The sequence below is a fragment of the Natrix helvetica genome, assembly GCF_964273705.1.
Source record: "Natrix helvetica genome assembly, chromosome: 7".
In the NCBI taxonomy this organism is placed as follows: Eukaryota; Metazoa; Chordata; class Lepidosauria; order Squamata; family Natricidae; genus Natrix; species Natrix helvetica.
Window position 1 is genome coordinate 20,637,358 of NC_138558.1, and position 17,225 is coordinate 20,654,582.

The window sequence follows — 17,225 nt, forward strand, 5'->3', positions numbered from 1 at the left end:
ACAGGTTGCCCCTACTGGTTCACCTGAACTGGTCTGAACCAGCTGAATACCACCTTTGTATACACACTATCAGCAGTTACTGCACATGCCCTCATATTTGCTAAATATTTGGCTGAAGTGCCTTTACAACAAGTCTGTTTTCCTACATCAAGGCCACTTATCTATTCAATTTTTTTTAAAAAACAGACACTATCTCATGGCTTGCATGACAAGAGTGATTGAAATCAACGTACTTTAGTTGTCTGGTTAAACCTATATATTCACAGCCTAAAAAGCTCATGAGCGAATCAGATCTGTCAAATGCAAAACTTGTTAGAAGATTAATGGCTTTTCCAATGAAGGCGTTGTAAAGCTCCAACAGGCATGCAACTTTGTTCTCCAAGGGAAGCGGAACCAATGCAGACATGAGGTGAAAATGCCAGCTCAGTGGGATAAAATATATATTCTTACATACTGCATTACATGTGAAGTGGCAGGGAGACAGGCATTAACTAATCCTGCTGGCAACTAAAGCAATAGGCAAATGGGCTAGGGACACCACAAAGCACTATTTCACAAGTTAGTTTCAAAAGCACTTGGAAAGAAAGTAAATATTAAGAATGAGTCATGGGACATCTTAGTAATAGATTCAAAGACAGCTGTAATTAAAATGTGCAACCATTCCTCTTCACCATAATTGCCAACTTTGCTTTCTCTTTTCATGATATCTATTAAGCTACACATCAGCATTAAAGAGCGGTTTGGCTCTCTTTTCTCTCATATAGTTTCCCTATGGAAGACTGTATCAAGATTTAGGCCATATCAGCTTGACCATCCATTTTTTCTTCTGCTTTAAGCCCTGAATCTTGTCTCAGAAAGCCATTCATCTATCTATTCTAGTGCTCATTCTATGCATCTCTATGGCCTTTCCAGTTAAAGGATATCTCTGCTTGAGGCTATGGAAAGTCGATGTTCATCAGAGAGTAAAAATATCAGATCAGTTGGGGAAAAAGTCTGATCTACTGAGGCAACAACCTATATATGGTTTGTAGAGCAATTCTCTTTTTCTATGAGAAACATAGGGAAAGAACGCTTGGTCAGCCTAGGGTAGAGATGTAAAATTGAGTGCCCTCAGAGTACTGATATCACATTTAGGGTTGATAGTTTACAAATTCCCCCAATGGCTTCATAGATGGCAAATAGAACCAAGGAGTAAGTAGGGACCCACAAAGCAGGAATCTCTGACTGGAACCGGCTCTGGAGAAAGGAGAAGCAGTGTAATTCAGTGCCTCCCGCTCCTAATCCCCTAAGCCAATCCAGGAAAAAACCATGAACAATAGTGGTCACTGAGAGATCAAGGAATGCCAGGATGGATGTATTACCTCCATCCCAAGCCTGTCAAAAAACATAGTAAATGCAGTCATTGCTGTTTTAGTACCATGGTAAGACCTGGATCCTGACCGGAAGTGGTCCAGATAATGTTTTTTCCCTTCAGAACTCTCTGGAACTGTAAGCCAATCACCTTCTCAACTCTGTTTTCAGAATAGGAAGTTTGGAGACTAGATCTAATTTTGTCAAGTTCTACTGGGCCCAATAATGGACGCACCTTGGTGGAAGTGGAAAACAACTATTTCGAAGTAAGAGGAACCAACCCTGCTCACAAGAAGCATTCTCCCAGGGGAACTATCAGTCAGGAGGGGGCAAAGATTAAACACAGGAGATCAAAAACACTGTTCCAAGGATGTCTACTTCATCAGGGCCAACAGGTTTCAACTTCTCTCATCTAACTGGGCAAGACTGTGCCTTAGGCAACTCCACGGGACCTGTACAGCTAGATTCCAACTCTGAAAGACTCTAAACAACTTTATTCAACAAATGTCTAGATAATAATAATACAATGCCGAACAAATGTTTCCTAGGAGGGACAGGTTATCCTGAACAGGGCCACTGATAGGCTCTCCGCAGACACAATATGGGCGGAAAAATGAAATGCTTTTCTCCTTCAAAATTACACAACATGTTTCCCGCCTTCTCGTATTCAAACCTTATTAAACAATAAATCCAGAAATGAGCAGGTCATTTTTATCAATTTTCTGCAAATTAAAGAGTTCCACTCTTTTATAAAAGTAGTTATTTTTGCCTCCCTAATTCCAAGTCGATTAAGACATGTATGCAAGCTCTCTAAGCAGTCCATTTCTCCATTGCTAGTACACTCTTCGTCTTTCTCCAGTGACATTTTAGTCATCTGTTAGGTGGGCCCCTGTTGGATCCACAAGAGTCTGCATAGGCACACTCCTATCCAAAGCCAAAGTCATCCACTCATTCCAAGTGGCATCCAATGTCCCATAGGATCCCTTAGATCAGGGGTGTCCAAACTTGGGAACTTTAAGACTTGTGGACTTCAACTCCCAGAATTCCCCAGCCAGCATAGCTGGCTGGGGGAATTCTGGAAGTTGAAGTCCACAAGTCTTAAAGTTCCCAAGTTTGGACACCCCTGCCTTAGATACTGGGGTGTAGGGACCATCCAAATACATGGTGCCTCCCTGCAGGAAACTGCATAGCAGAGAACTCAAGTATCAGCACAGAGTGATCTGGTTTTATTACTTGTGTTTCACTTGTGTGTATAGTTTTTACCATTAGGTTGTAAACTGACCAAGTTTCATTTTAAGCCAGGTGAATATACCAATGTTTTAAATAAATAAATAAAAAATCTCCTCACTGCAGATCATGTTGTCTCTGCCTTGAAATAAAGATCAGATGTAATAGCAGATCTAATCTAATGTAGTCTAATGTAGGGCATTAATTTGTACACATTTGCGTACAAGTGAAACTGAAAATAATGTATTTGCATTTTGCATGTAACTTTGTCTCGGTTACTTTCCCGTCCTACTGTACCTAATCATGCAAGTCTCGAGTCCCATTGTATTTATATTCCCACTAAATACGTCAGGAAATGAACCTTAAAGTCCCGTCTTTTCCACTGTATTAGATCAATGCATGCTTATAGTATCCATTCATCAGATATCTGCTCTTCAACTGTTTCTTGTTCTGGCATTTACTTAGTGAGCTTACTTGGAACAACAGGTGTTTTTAAAGATGACCCTTCGGTCTTTTTATGCATGCTGGATAGACAGAGTTTGGAGCGGCTTCTAATTTTAGTGTTATTACACATAAACAGTGGTAGCTTGGCTTCCATAGGGTACTTGGTATAGGCTTATTTAAGGCTTATTTATTAATTTTATTTATTTGTATCCTACATTTATTATTTTTACAAGTAATTCAACTGTGGCGAAGATATGATGCAACATACCATCCTTGTCTTATTTACCCTACAGCAGGGGTGTCCAAACTTGGGAACTTTAAGACTTGTGGACTTCAACTCCCAGAATTCCCCAGCCAGCATGGGGAATGGTTGGCTGGGGAATTCTGGGAGTTGAAGTCCACAAGTCTTAAAGTTCCCAAGTTTGGACACCCCTGCCCTACAGCAATCATCCTTTGTGGTGGGTTGGGCTGAGAGAGAGTGACTCACAGCTGGCTTTTGTGGCTAAAGCAGGAGTAGTAGTCAAGTTCAACTTGAAGAAGACTTTACCCCACTAACATTAATGTTCCAAACAGCTTACAATCCTCTTCCTTCCTTCCTTCCTTCCTTCCTTCCTTCCTTCCTTCCTTCCTTCCTTCCTTCCTTCCTTCCTTCCTTCCTCCCTCCCTCCCTCCCTCCCTCCCTCCCTCCCTCCCTCCCTCCCTCCCTCCCTCCCTCCTTTCTTTCTTTCTTTCTTTCTTTCTTTCTTTCTTTCTTTCTTTCTTTTCCTCTTTTTTGCATGGGAGATAGTGTTATGTTTAATTACCCAGTCCAAGTATTCAATTCTGCAGGAGAGAGACCTGATAAAAGAATGTCTGTGCTGTGAGAGGCTCACTTTGACAGATGACTTTTTCTGCCTTGCTTCTAGACATCCCCTTTGGCATCTTTCTTCTGGTGTTCTCAGAAATTAGGAAGCTTTGTAGACAGTTTGGGCAACAGCTGAGATTCTAACACATCACTTTACTACTTTCACGTACTGAACAACAAAAAGAGTGAAACCCCTTCCATTTCACAATACTCATTTTTAACCATAACTTCTCACGCAAACTGCCTAACTGGATCAAACTGACATGTATGAAATATATATGCAAGTTGGTCTGGGATTTCAGCATTTGTAATATACATCTGCGTATACGTAGATTGCTTCATGTCTCTAAAAGAGGAAGCAGACCAGCAAGCATGCTTCCTGAAGAGAGGGCTTCAGGAAATAGTGATTTAGAAAGTTACTGTGATAGTTTCCAACACTTAAGAGAACTTGAATAGGCTGGCCTTATTACTTGGCAGAATGAAATGGTACCAGGCCCAAGCTGAAAGCTGACACGGTGAAATTCAATTGAGTCTAATTCTTTATTTGCTTACATGGACATAATCTTTCCCAGACTAAAGCTGTAACTGTCTGCTCTAACTTAATAGACATATCCTGAGGGATTCTAGGCTGAACCTCTTCCATCCTCCCCATCCAGTTTGATTTCTTTTTCAAATCTGCTGTTTCCTCTTGGGAAACCATGGTGCTGTTGCTGGAATTCCCCCCTCCCTCTCCAGGTGCACATTTCCAGATGTTCAGTGGAGCGACTTAAAAGACTGGTAAGGAGCTCGGGCAGGCAGGTGGGCCCTCTGGAGCACCGTACTGGAATGGTATCCAATGCTCTGGGCAGGCTCTGGTACGCACATACCGGGGCGTACCGCCTGAAACCCACCACTGATTTCATCTCATCTGTTCATATCAAGGAGCTGTGATGAAGAGGGGTGGTTGTATTTTTCCTGGCAGGGAAGAGAGTGTAGAGTGGCTATCTCCATCTCAGAGTATCTTAACTAGAGGCTGTTATTATCTGCTCCAGTTTAGGTAGCAATATTGAGTATATTGGTCTGATCCTGCAAATGTCTTCAGCACTTTACTATGGGCAAGATAAACCACCTATCAAACCAATTCTTGAGAGACTAACTGGGATAAAAATAACTTCGTGGATTGAGATAATAAGCATAACGAAGACGTAAGACCCTATTAGTATTGTAGAAAGTTAGCACCCACCCTTCTCCCAGAAGAATGAAATATTCTAGGAAATAGGAGAAACATGTTCTTGGAAAGCAGCCCCATCTTGTTAATAGCCCCATAAAGACTGGGCCATCTTACTACAGAACAAAAGGCCTTCAGCTCCAGAGTGATAGGATTAACCCTCACTCAAGATCCAAAACAGCCATTAAGCCAAAATAGGAATTGCCCTTTCAGAACACATGATGCTTCTTCATTACATCACCCAGCACAGTTCAACCAAGTTTGACTCAGGAAACCTACAAGGTTAGCTATGACCCCTACAGCAGCCAATAGCAAAATGTTTGGTCATAAGAAATGAAATCCAAAGGCTTCTGAACAGTATGAGTCAGGGCCCTATTTTTTATTTCGATAATGTTAGAAAGAGGAAAGAAACCTTTTCTCAAAACCTTATTCAGTCATTTTTCTGACTTCTGCAGTTCCAGAAGACATTTCAAAAAACACTTTCCCAGTCATATTATGTACTATAAAACTGTCTTTACCATTAAAAAAAAATACCTTGGTCTCCATATTATTTTATGATAACATGTACCCAAGTCATTGGTGGGAAGGAATTTACCATGGCTGGCCCTTTTGAAAGTGCTACTTTATAGCATGGGAGGATTATCCTGGCTTTGCATTTCAGAAATTCATTTGATTAATAGCCATTTAAAAAAAACACATGGTGCCCATTGTATTGTATACTTTGCATATTTGCCTGTTTCTATAATACAACATAAATTTACAAGCTGGAATCAGTAACTTTCTCTGATAATATGACCGATTTGTCTCTAGAAGTTGGCTCTGGTGCTCCACCAAACTTGTTAGCCACCTCAAACCCAAGTCTGGCAAAGTAGACATCTTCAGTCTCCAACTACTTCATTAAAGCACCATACCACTGCACCATAAGCCCCAGCACTTTGGGATGTGTGATTGATGAACGAAGAAGCCAGGATTTTGCTTCATCAGACTGACCGGTTTGATCCCTTCTGCAGATCTGACGTGGGTCATAATGGATAGGGATCCTCATGGATACTTGTCAGATATGCAGTGATGGGAACCTTTTCGGCACCGAGTGCTGAAAAGGGAGTGTGCGCGCTCGTCGGGGCTGCAACCCAGGAGAGGAGCTGCCCAGGAGGTATGTGCGCACCGGGAAATGAATTTCTGGTTTCCGGCGTGCACATGTGCACTGGTTAGGTAGTCTCCCGATTACTGGCACACATGTGTGCGTGGCAATCAGCTGGCCGGTGCATATGCCCACACCGGAAAACAGAAGACCAGCTCTTCCAGTTTCTGGCACTGCCGCATGCACAAAGGCCAGCTGATTGTGGCGCGTGCTTGCCCGCCAGAAACCCAGAAGAGGAACGGGTGACACCACGTATGTCAGGTGACATGGCTCCATTTGCCACTTCGGGCATGCGTGCCATAGGTTCGCCATCACGGTTCTAGGGTCCTTGTTTTGCAATATGCCTTACACCTATGAGATTTTCATGACATTTTTGCTCTGTCACTTTTCATGAGATTCTAGGGAATTTACTAGGAGGAATTTTAATTATAAAGAGCCAAGAGATAAGAAACAAATCTGTTGACAACTCATTCCATAAACAGTAGCTATATCCAAATGTCAACAAACCTGAGAAGAAATGATTCAAAATGTTCTGAGACTTCCCACTGTAATGAATTCATGAATAAAGGAGAATTGGAATTTCCCTACTATTGCTGTTTAACTCATGCGACTGAAATCTGTGCAATTCTAGCTTCCTTGAACATGCCAGACTGCATGGGACTTCACACTTGATGCAATAGGTATGGATTTAATGCAATACAAATTTTGATGTCTCATTAGGTGGTATCATGACAATCTCACCCGCCATGCAGCCGAGGCTCTTCTTCTTTCCAATGGCAGTGATGGAAGCTATCTCCTAAGAAAAAGCAATGGCAGGACTACTCTTTTTTCGCTTTCTGTAAGGTATAATACTATGAATGTTTCTTACATTATTCTCATGTGAGCCTGCTCATATTTTGAGTTCAGTACCCGCTTTCTTTCCCACAACTGTCATATATTTAGCAGCTGGTACAAGAAGCAAAGTAATATTATAGCATGCCCAATCCTCTTGACTCTATCATTGATCAATTTTCACAAGTTAGTTAGGAAATGCAATTCATCTGAACACCAGTGAAAAAGCTACAACTCAGGAATATCAGTTAATGTGTTAAGCATAGTGCAGATGGTCCTAAATCATTTAATGACCATTTGAGTTACACTGCTACTGAAAAAGGTGACTTGCATTTGATGCCTGTGGTCACATGATCATCAATATTTGGGTGCTTGGCAACTGGCATGTATTTACAACTGTTGCAATATCCCAAGATGGAGTGGTGTAGGGTTTCCTGCCTAAGCAGGGGTTTGGACTAGAAGACCTCCAAGGTCCCTTCCAACTCTGTTATTCAGTTTTTTGTAAGATCATCATGTGATTGCCATTTGCAATTTTCCCAGGGGGCTGCCAATAAGCAAAGTCAATGAGGCAAGCTGGAGTTGTTTAACAAAGGTGGCAAAAAGGTTATAAAAATGGAGTTATTTAACAACCACACTGCTTTGAGATGGACATTCCAGACAATATCTTATATAACGTTGTGCTAAAATAAAACTAGAAATTCATGAATTTCAGCTTACATAAAAAACTTATATTCAACTTATGTTACAAATAATGACTGTTTGCTTAGATTGGTTTTGTAAAATGCTGAAGTCTCAAATACATGCAAACTAGAATGATCTTTTATTTATTATAATTTTGAGAATTTCAGTCTGAAAGTCATGTTTTTGAAGTGATAATGCAATCGTTTTAGTAATATTATATGCTTACTTTTCCTATTAATGGATAAGAGATAACCACATTTTGTCTAGCTGATGATAGTCAGGCGATAGTCAGAGGTACTGAATAAATGGTGTGGCACATAGGCAAATCTCTGATTGCCTTAACTTCTTCTATTTGAAATGCTGAGAACAAGATCTGAAAATACGATTTTATTTCTGCTCTTTTCATTTGGGCTACTGAAAGAGAGCGTCACAGCCATCAAGTTAACATTTCTCATAAGATCTGAAGCTGAGGAACTGGAAGAGGAGTAAACCAATAGTTCTCTCCAGTGGAAAAAAAATCATCAAGAGCTTCATAATTGCTCCTAAAGGGCAGTTTAGCCACAAGTAAATCAGTTCAGTTCACCAGTGCTGATTAAGTTATAGGTACATAGAAGCATGGAATTGCTTCCAGTCTGGTTTGGAACTCATATATGGAAGCCTCCCAACTTCCAAAGCTCCTGGTAAGCCTGGCCAAGTGTAGTTCAACAAACAGTACTTGGAAGGCACCAGGCTACATCAAAGGAAAATAATAAGTGGAGTACTATAAGATGAAACTTAACTTTCTCACAATGAAGCTTATAATCTTTTCTAAAGGGTGGTTGGTAAGGAGTACCATCGGCTTAGACTATTGGGAACGGAGGAAAATGTGAATGTGTTCTTTATGAAGATAAGGGAGTTTCTTGTTGCTAACTTTCTTATTTAATAGTCTTCTGGAACCGATACAAACTGTTTGTACAGTTAACCACTTCCTTTTATTTTATTTTTTTCAGAGCAAAAGATTCTGTAAAGCATTTTCATGTGGAATACACAGGGAATTCATACAAGTTTGGATTCAACGAATTTTCAGACTTGAAAGACCTGATCATGCATTTTGCAAATCAGCCTTTAATAGGTAGCGAGACAGGTAATCCAAATTTTATTTTTCTCTTTCTTTTGAACTATTGTATTGTAAAAATTTAATTTAAAGATTTTATGTTGTAGCTTTACTTTAAACCACAGCTCTTTTTATAGCCTCAGATCAATCACCCCCTTTGTAGTTTTTTTTAGGTTTTTGCTGCCTCCAACAAAGTTCTTCATATTTAAATTAATATTTTATAATTACTTTTTGCTGTCAGATGTTCAGGTATTGCAACAGTAGTTTGTTAGTCTATATTGCACACTAGAAAACATTTCCTAATAGGATAAATGTTATGTACAGTGTGGATTCAGGATGTGAGGAGAGTAGGGCACAATTTGGCACAGAAATCGCAATGCATTTAATTCAATGCTTTACAGAAAAAGCTTTTTGATTTTAACCTTGTGGGTGATACTTTTTGTTTTTATGAATGTACTAAAATAGAGATGTGTTATATTTTAAGTATAATTTTGTCCTTTATTTGTTGATTGTCTAGTGGCAAACAATAGTATTGCTAGTGGAAAGAAAGATATAAGTTAGTTTAATTAAGAAATAGTTCTAATCAGGGCCGGGTTTTCCTATAGGCTAACTAGACTTCAGCCTAGGGCCTCAAGATCAAGAGGGGCCTTTTATTTTTATTTATTATCTGTGCCACATTTTTTATAAAGGTTAGTACCAATTACAACATGTTTCATTTAATATATTTATATATATCACAGTAATGATGTATTTTATTATCTCTCATGTAATTTACAAACTTAAAAATGGGAGGTGAAAGGGCCCCATAAGCGGAATAGCCTAGGGCCTCTTTTCATCTAAATCCGGCCCTGGTTCTAATACAATAGTTGGAGAAGTGGTCAATAACACAGTTAATTAAGTTTTTCCTTCAGTATTTCTGCTCTCCTTCAGTTCATGGTTTTTTTCCCTGCTGCCTTTTAAATAAAAGATAAAAGTTGCAGACACTGGCTGTTTCATAACCAGTAGTTTTCCTATTAATGATTATATGCTTTGTTAAAATTACTGGCACTCTTGGTTTTGCTGGACTGATTCCACAGAAGTCATTCCTTTGCTGTTCTTCTTTTGAAATCCCAAAGGGGCTTTTTCAAGAGGCAACTGGACGTTCTGGTTTTTCTTTGAAGATGTTTCACACCTTTGGGACAACCATGACCGGGTTGACTGAGAATCTCCATAGATTTCTTTTGAAATCTTTGGATCTGTTCTTATAAAACCATCTTGATCCAAACATTTTAGTTTGGTTTGGCTAACAATTCTGTATCTAATACATTTGGGATAAATGCTGATTTTATCCTTACTGGTTTTATTACACAAGTAAATACTTGAATGCATCATTCTGGGTGGTTTAAGAAAGCATTTGAGAAGATAGAGAGGCAAGGAGCACTGAAATATACATTTAGTTTAAGGCCAGAAATGTTTTAATCTTGTTCAAGTGTCAAGTCTATTTCCTGATATGTTAAAACTCATTGACTGGCCCCAACTGACATAGTACCTAGAAACCTGAGCTCTGTTGTTACAGTCCCTAAATAGGTTGCTATTTAACACAAGATATGCTTCAGATTTTTGATGAGCAACTACTATTGGAGCAGGTCCAGGTGAAGAAGAGGCTCCCATTATCAACTCATTATGTGTCACGTAAGATCAATGGGCTGAACTTTTAAGAATGCTAAAGTACCTGGCCGTTCTGAGAAAGGAAAGGATGATAAAAGGAGCAATAAGCAATTCAGGAGGGTTTTTGTTCTGTTCTGTTTTTCGGCAGTATCACTTCAGTGAGGTTTTGTATTAAGAGAACTCTCCCTTTGCACATGGGAGGTCCTACTGTACTTTTCTTCAAATCTTTCAGATGCTTTGCTTTTCTATACTCAGGATCAGGCACTGTGACACCGGGTTCCATTTAAACACATTTGAGGATTCCCTGATTTATAGGGCAGATGCAAATCAGTGGGAATGCTTTAAGATGACAAACATCCTGATCATTCCAGTTGTTTTTCTTGTCCTCTTGTTTTTACGTTTTGCTGACCTGGAGCACCATTTTGACAAAATAGAGTGTGTCTCCTTAGATTGTTCTTTGCGCCCTTCACTAAGAGGACAAAACAACAGTACAACTAAACATCCATTTCTTTATACTTCCAAAATGTAGGTAGTCCTCAACGTACGGCCACTATTGAGCCCAAAATCTATGTCATTAAGCAAATAACCTATTTGTTAAGTGAGTCTTGCCCCATTTTACAACCTTTCTTGCCACAGTTGTTAAGTGAATCACTGCAGTTGTTAAGTTAGTAGCATGGTTGTAAGTGATTCTGGCTTCTCCATTGACTTTGCTTGTCAGAAGGTTGCAAAGGGTGATCACATGACCCGAGGACCCTGGAAATACATATGAGTCAGGTGTCAATCATCTGAATTTTGATCATGTGATCATGAGGATACTGCAATGGTCATAAGTGTGAAAAATGCTCATAGGTCACTTTGTTCAGTTGCCGTTGAAACTTTGAATGGTCACTAAACAAACTGTTGTATGTCGAGGATACCTGTACATAGTTTCCAAACATAGAATCAATCAGGCCAGGGGCGAAATCAGAGGCTTGGTACCGGTACTAATCAAGGAGAGAAGCAACTCAGAACTAAGGAGAAATTTCGTGACAGTTAAAACAATTAATCAGTGGAACAACTTGCCTCCAGAAGTTGTGAATGCCCCAACACTGGAAGTTTTTAAGAAGAGATTGGATAACCATTTATCTGAAATGGTATAAGGCAGGGGTGTCCAAACTTGGCAACTTTAAGACTTGTGGACTTCAATTCCCAGAATTCTTGGAGTTGAAGTCCACAAGTCTTAAAGTTGCCAAGTTTGGACACCCCTGGTATAAGGTTTCCTGCCTAAGCAGGGGTTGGACTAGAAGGCCTCCAAGGTCCCTTCCAATTTTGTTATTCTGTTTTGTTCTATTTGGAAGGTAGTCCTTGATTTATAATCATTCGTTTAATGAAGAAAGATACGACAGCACTCAAAAAAGGGACTTACAACTGTTCCTCACTGTTACAACCATCACAGCATCCTCGTGATCATGTGATCAAAATCTGGGTGTTTGGCAGCCAGCATGTTTTTATGATGGTTGCATCATCGTAGAATTAGGTGATAGCCAATTGCAACTTTCTTGCTGGTTTCTGACAAGCAAATTCGATGATTCACTTAATGATCACATGATTCACTTAACTGCAGTCATTCGCTTAACAACCAATGGTTAAAAAAAGGCTGTAAAATTGAGCATAACAACTGCCTTGCTTAGGAACAAAATTCTGGTTTTACCTAAGGTCATAACTTGAGGACTAGCTTTAGATACCAACTTTGTTAAAGCTAGGCAGATTTAACTTCCATTCATGTTTGAGTGGGAAACCACTTGCTATCCTATGAATAGTGATGCAAATTGCCTAGTTAAAGTAATAACATCCCACCATTTGCTGATTAGGGTATCATCCATTGAATTTTATTTATTCATGAACTATAGAAACAGCCTTACACTTTTAGAAAGATCATCTACTCCAGTCCTAACTAACAGAAATTGTTTCTCATGGCTTGCACCTTAGATATACTATATGTTATTGCCTAGGAATCTCCGCCTTATAGTTTACTGTTCATTCAATTTGAATATTTCTAAAGCACCTTGTACATTATTGTGGTTTTCCTTCACCACTGGCTATCCTGCCATCTGTTATATCTGTTAACAGCGAAGAAATTCACACTATATAATAGTGAATTTGATCTTCAGTGTTGAATGATAGACTTGGCCTATGCTTTACAGCTCCCAAATCAGATTCTGCTGGCTCTGTGAAACTCCTTTCATGTTCTTAAAATGGAAAGTGCCACCAGCTGGCAGATAGGTGTTAGACCTCATAATACCTATAAACTTGTTCCCTTCCATGTTATTTTTCTAAATGAAGCAATGCATAGAAGAGGAAAGTTAACACCAGAAAAAACAATTAGCATAACAGCCGAAACTCAGAGTATAGGTTTAATAATGTTGCAGGATCCAGTCTGTGTTAGTCACTTCAGTTCCCTGAGGATGGGCTCTAGCACGAATCCAAAAGTTCGGAAGACAAGACTTCTGGTTCTGGTGACTGACCCCAATGGGATCCCGTATCAATAGTTTATATTTCTCTTTCCATAGGCCAAAGAACAATCTGGAATGAAACTCTTTCATGGTTACAGATAATGGATACTTTTCTTTGAAATATCAACGATTTCATTTGATTTTGAGGATTCTATTATAACCCTAACCTTTATAATATGAAGCAATATTTAAAAGCACTTTAAAAAGGAACTTTTAAAATACTATTTATTAAAAAATAAGCAAAAACGTGACAAGCCCTTAATTTCACAACACATGGACAGTCTCAACCATAGTTTCAACTGAAAGACCGTAAGCATCCCAGACCAAGATAATCCAAAAATGATAGGGAATCCCTGCATGCTGAGAGAAAACAGCCATCAATAGATACATACAGAAAAACCAGATTTACATACCATTCAAAAGAGACAATAAAAAGATAAAAAGGAAACAAAAAGACCAGACACATCCTCACCCAGATAAGCAGGAAGTAAGACCAGACAATCAAGCAGAAAACAGTTCCCTAATCAAGGAACTTCTAAGGTGAGCCCCCCTCCCTGCCCCTGCCAAACATTGGCATAGCAAACTACTGTGTATAAACAGGCAGCAAAGTCCACACTCACTAGTACTGCGGATGTCAGGTAACAAAATGTCTGCAAGCAAAGAACCAAGCTTAGAGAGAATCAAGGACTCTATAATAAGCAAGGTGTCCTTTGAGTCAAATTCAGCTGGTGATTTCATGGAGATGCCATGTAGTTTTCTTGGCAACAATCTAGAAATGGCTGGTCACTACCTTTTTCTGGGTTGCTCATTCAATTCCTAACTAGCTTACAACTGTAAGATTGGTAGTCTCTGCTTCAACTGGTAACTTATTTAGCTTTTAGGATAAGGTAAGATAGCTATGTACTGCACCTTGTTGGAGCTTTATTTATTATTTAGCTGGGAAAAAGTCCATGCCAAAATACATCAAAGTGCAGGGATACTTCCCTGTGGGTTGACATACTTTGCAACATGTACTTTTTAGATCGGTGAGGGCGAAGCTCAGAATAGGGCTAAGGTGAATCTGAAGGAGATCTCAGTAAGTTTTTGGTGAATCTGAGATAAAGGGAGAAATGTAAAACAAAAATAGACCAATATGTCTTGATACTTTGTTAAGTTATCAAAGTGTTTAATTTTTATAGAACAGGATGTTAGATCAAGGTAAATATAGTAAGTGATAATTGTTGTAATGGCTTTCTAAGATTCATTCATCTATTCATACAGACTATACAGACTATCAATTCATAGAACCATAGTCTGTAGAGATTCTCAGTCATCTAGGTCATGGTTGTCCTAAAGGTGCTTTTTCAAGAAGCCTTCTTGAAACTGTTGAAAGGACTATGTTGTAGACTGGAGATAGAGGATGTCATATCCCTATCTCAACAGAGGGGGCAGTTCAGTTGTGACATAGGATGGCCTCTTTGACCCTTCTTTTAAACCAGCAGTCCTCAAGTTTCAAAATGTGAACTTTGCTGTCTTCAAAAGAGTGGCCTGTGCCTTTTAAATGCAGGTGGACTGCTGAATCTTGTCCTGATGGGTTTGTTCTCCTATGTTCTGCCATGCGTTCATGAACTTGGATGAGAAGCGAAAGAAAAAAAAAAACCCAAGAAAGTCCAGTTGCCTCTTGAAAAAGCACCTTTGGGACATCGCTCTGAATTCACTTTTATGGACTACTTAGGGCTTTTTTTCTTATAGGGACTTTGATTGTATTGAAGCATCCATATCCCAAGAAAGTAGAAGAGCCTTCCATTTATGAATCTGTGCGAGTCCACACGGCTATGCAGACAGGAAGAACAGAAATTGACCTCATTCCCAGTGCTCCATCGGTGAGTTTCTATTTGGACTATTAATTGGAGAAAAGAAAGCTTTCCATAGTTTATTATGAATTAGGATAAGATTTTGATTAGAACTGAAGTGAAATCCTTTAGAACAGGGCTGTCAAACTTGTGGCCCATGGGCCATAGGCGTCACGTGGTAACCGTACCCCTGCCCGGTTTATTGAAGGGGGAAAAAGTCCCAGTACATCACGTGACGCTACTATGATGGCGCAAGTTTGACACCCCTGCTTTAAAAGAAAGCATCCAGGCTGGAAGTTCTTGGGATTGAAGACTTGGCAAATCTAGAAGATACCTGTTTGGGAAATATGGTCTTAATGAGAAAATTTTCTTCCTCCAAATGGTGCATTTCAGCAATTAAAGGTAAAGGTTTCCCCTGTCCAGTCATGTTTGACTTTAGGCTTGGGGTGCTCATCTCTGTTTCTTAGCCAAGGGAGCCAATATTGTCTGAAGACACTTCTATGGTCATATGGCCAGCATGACTATACACTGGTGGAATGCTGTTACCTTCCCACCAAAGTATTTACCTACTTGCATTTACACTTTTTGAACTGCTAGGTTGGCAGGAGCTGGGGCAAGTAATGGGAGCTTATTCTGTCATGAAGTGATTGAGTGATTGAGTCTTGAACCTGGGCAGTCAGCTTTCCAGCTGACCAGCTCAACATTTAACTACTGAGCCATTACACCTCCCTTCAGCTATTAATGTAACTTATAGCATAAAGATCCATGAACATGAAGGCTGGGATCATACAATGGTCTAAATTTTAAACCTGATTAACAAAACACAGCCACTGTGTTTATATCATATGTTATTCTCAATAGTATGATTCAATGGGATGTTTAGTTCATACAATATTCTAAGTTAATGGTTGGATTTCCTTCTGATGCCATGACTTGCAAATGACCCAATTCCATTTTGCCCTAACTGGGTGTTGTATATGAATGTTGATTGATTTGATAAACCAAATGAATTTTGATGAACAAAGGATGTTCAGTTGCCTATTGTTTATGTTTCATCCCTTTACAATATGTATTTCGTACATTATAGTCAGCACCCACTTTAATACATGTTGCCAGAGGGAATATTTCACCAAATTATTGGCAAAATAAATTTTGCATAATTGCACAGTGAGATGAACCTCTTGGGAAGTGGGAGCAGATAACTCATTTATAAGAGAAAAGGAATAATTACAGCTGAAAACTACCAACCTCTTTTGCTGTGTCAGCCACATCAAGGCTCTGAAAAGACTTGGGTTTAAAATGAAGACCTATCTGCCTCCCACATTCCCCTGACATCCGTTTCAACCATTCTAATAAACTTTCCTGTGTTTCATTACAGCTAGGGACTAAAGAAGGTTATCTAACAAAGCAAGGCAAAATAGTTAAGGTAAGCAATCGAAAAGTTGTTCTATTGTTTTTCCCCCTTACAGATTAAAAATCAAACATGCTAAGGAGCAGTGCTTGAGAATTGCATTGAGCATTTGTGAGCAAAATAGGATCTGGAATACATGTTTGTATAATATCCAACAATCACTATATGGTTAAAAATTTTGTTTTTCCTTGGCATAGCAGCCTGTAGGCATGTTGGACTGTCACCCCTATAACCCCTGCCAGTATGGTTATGATGGGAGTTATAGTCCAACGTTCCTGGGGGATACTATCTTAACGAAAGCTGTATGAAGTAGAGAGCCTTATGAAGCTGCTTTTGGTGGGTCATTTTGAAAAGGTAGCAAATGGTATATTTATTTAAAAATGCATTTTTCTTCCTATAGAGCAGAGGTATACTTCTTGGATTTTCACCTCAAATGCTGAAAAACCAACAGTGTGCTGTCCCTCCCCCCATTTAATGTGCATTATGTCTATGGATGCTTTCTTGAGTTGTTTGAGTAGTATTTCTGCCAAAATCTGTTTGCTGTTACACTTGTTCCTCTTTCAGTACCATTTTTGGCATTGTTTCTTCATTTCCCGGTTCTCTCACAATTGTCCCTTTCTGAATAAGATGTGGCCACTTCACTCTCCAGGCTGAGATCACAGCATAGACCTTCGAAAACTTCTAAGGCATTGTTTCTCAACCTTGGCAACTTTAAGTTGTGTGGACTGTCAGAATTCCCCAGACAGCATGCAGAATATACTGATATGGGCTTTATCAAGCCACAGCCACACATATTCATAGTAAGAGAAAGAAAAAGAATTTTAGTTTGAATGGTTGAGTTATGTGATTAAAAACAGTTGTTATGATAATTAGGACTTAATTTTAGACCCAGCTTTCTATTAAATTTAGAGTTACAGCTTATTCAATGAATTGGCTGAATTGACTTTTGAATATTCTCAAATCATCTCAGCCTCTTTCCATGCTCTTTATGACTTTACTGGCAAGATTACCCATAACTTTTCTCT

At 39.3% G+C, this 17,225-nt stretch overlaps 1 protein-coding gene across 1 annotated transcript in view; it reads left to right on the top strand.

Annotated features, from left to right (window-relative positions):
• DAPP1 (dual adaptor of phosphotyrosine and 3-phosphoinositides 1) overlaps positions 1 to 17,225 on the top strand; it is a 30,623-nt gene that overhangs the window by 5,566 nt on the left and 7,832 nt on the right. Inside the window, exons 2-5 of the mRNA XM_081959926.1 lie at positions 6,934 to 7,056; positions 8,715 to 8,848; positions 14,689 to 14,819; positions 16,168 to 16,215. Of these exons, the coding sequence (XP_081816052.1) occupies positions 6,934 to 7,056; positions 8,715 to 8,848; positions 14,689 to 14,819; positions 16,168 to 16,215 (436 nt within the window). The remainder of the gene's footprint in view (positions 1 to 6,933; positions 7,057 to 8,714; positions 8,849 to 14,688; positions 14,820 to 16,167; positions 16,216 to 17,225) is intronic.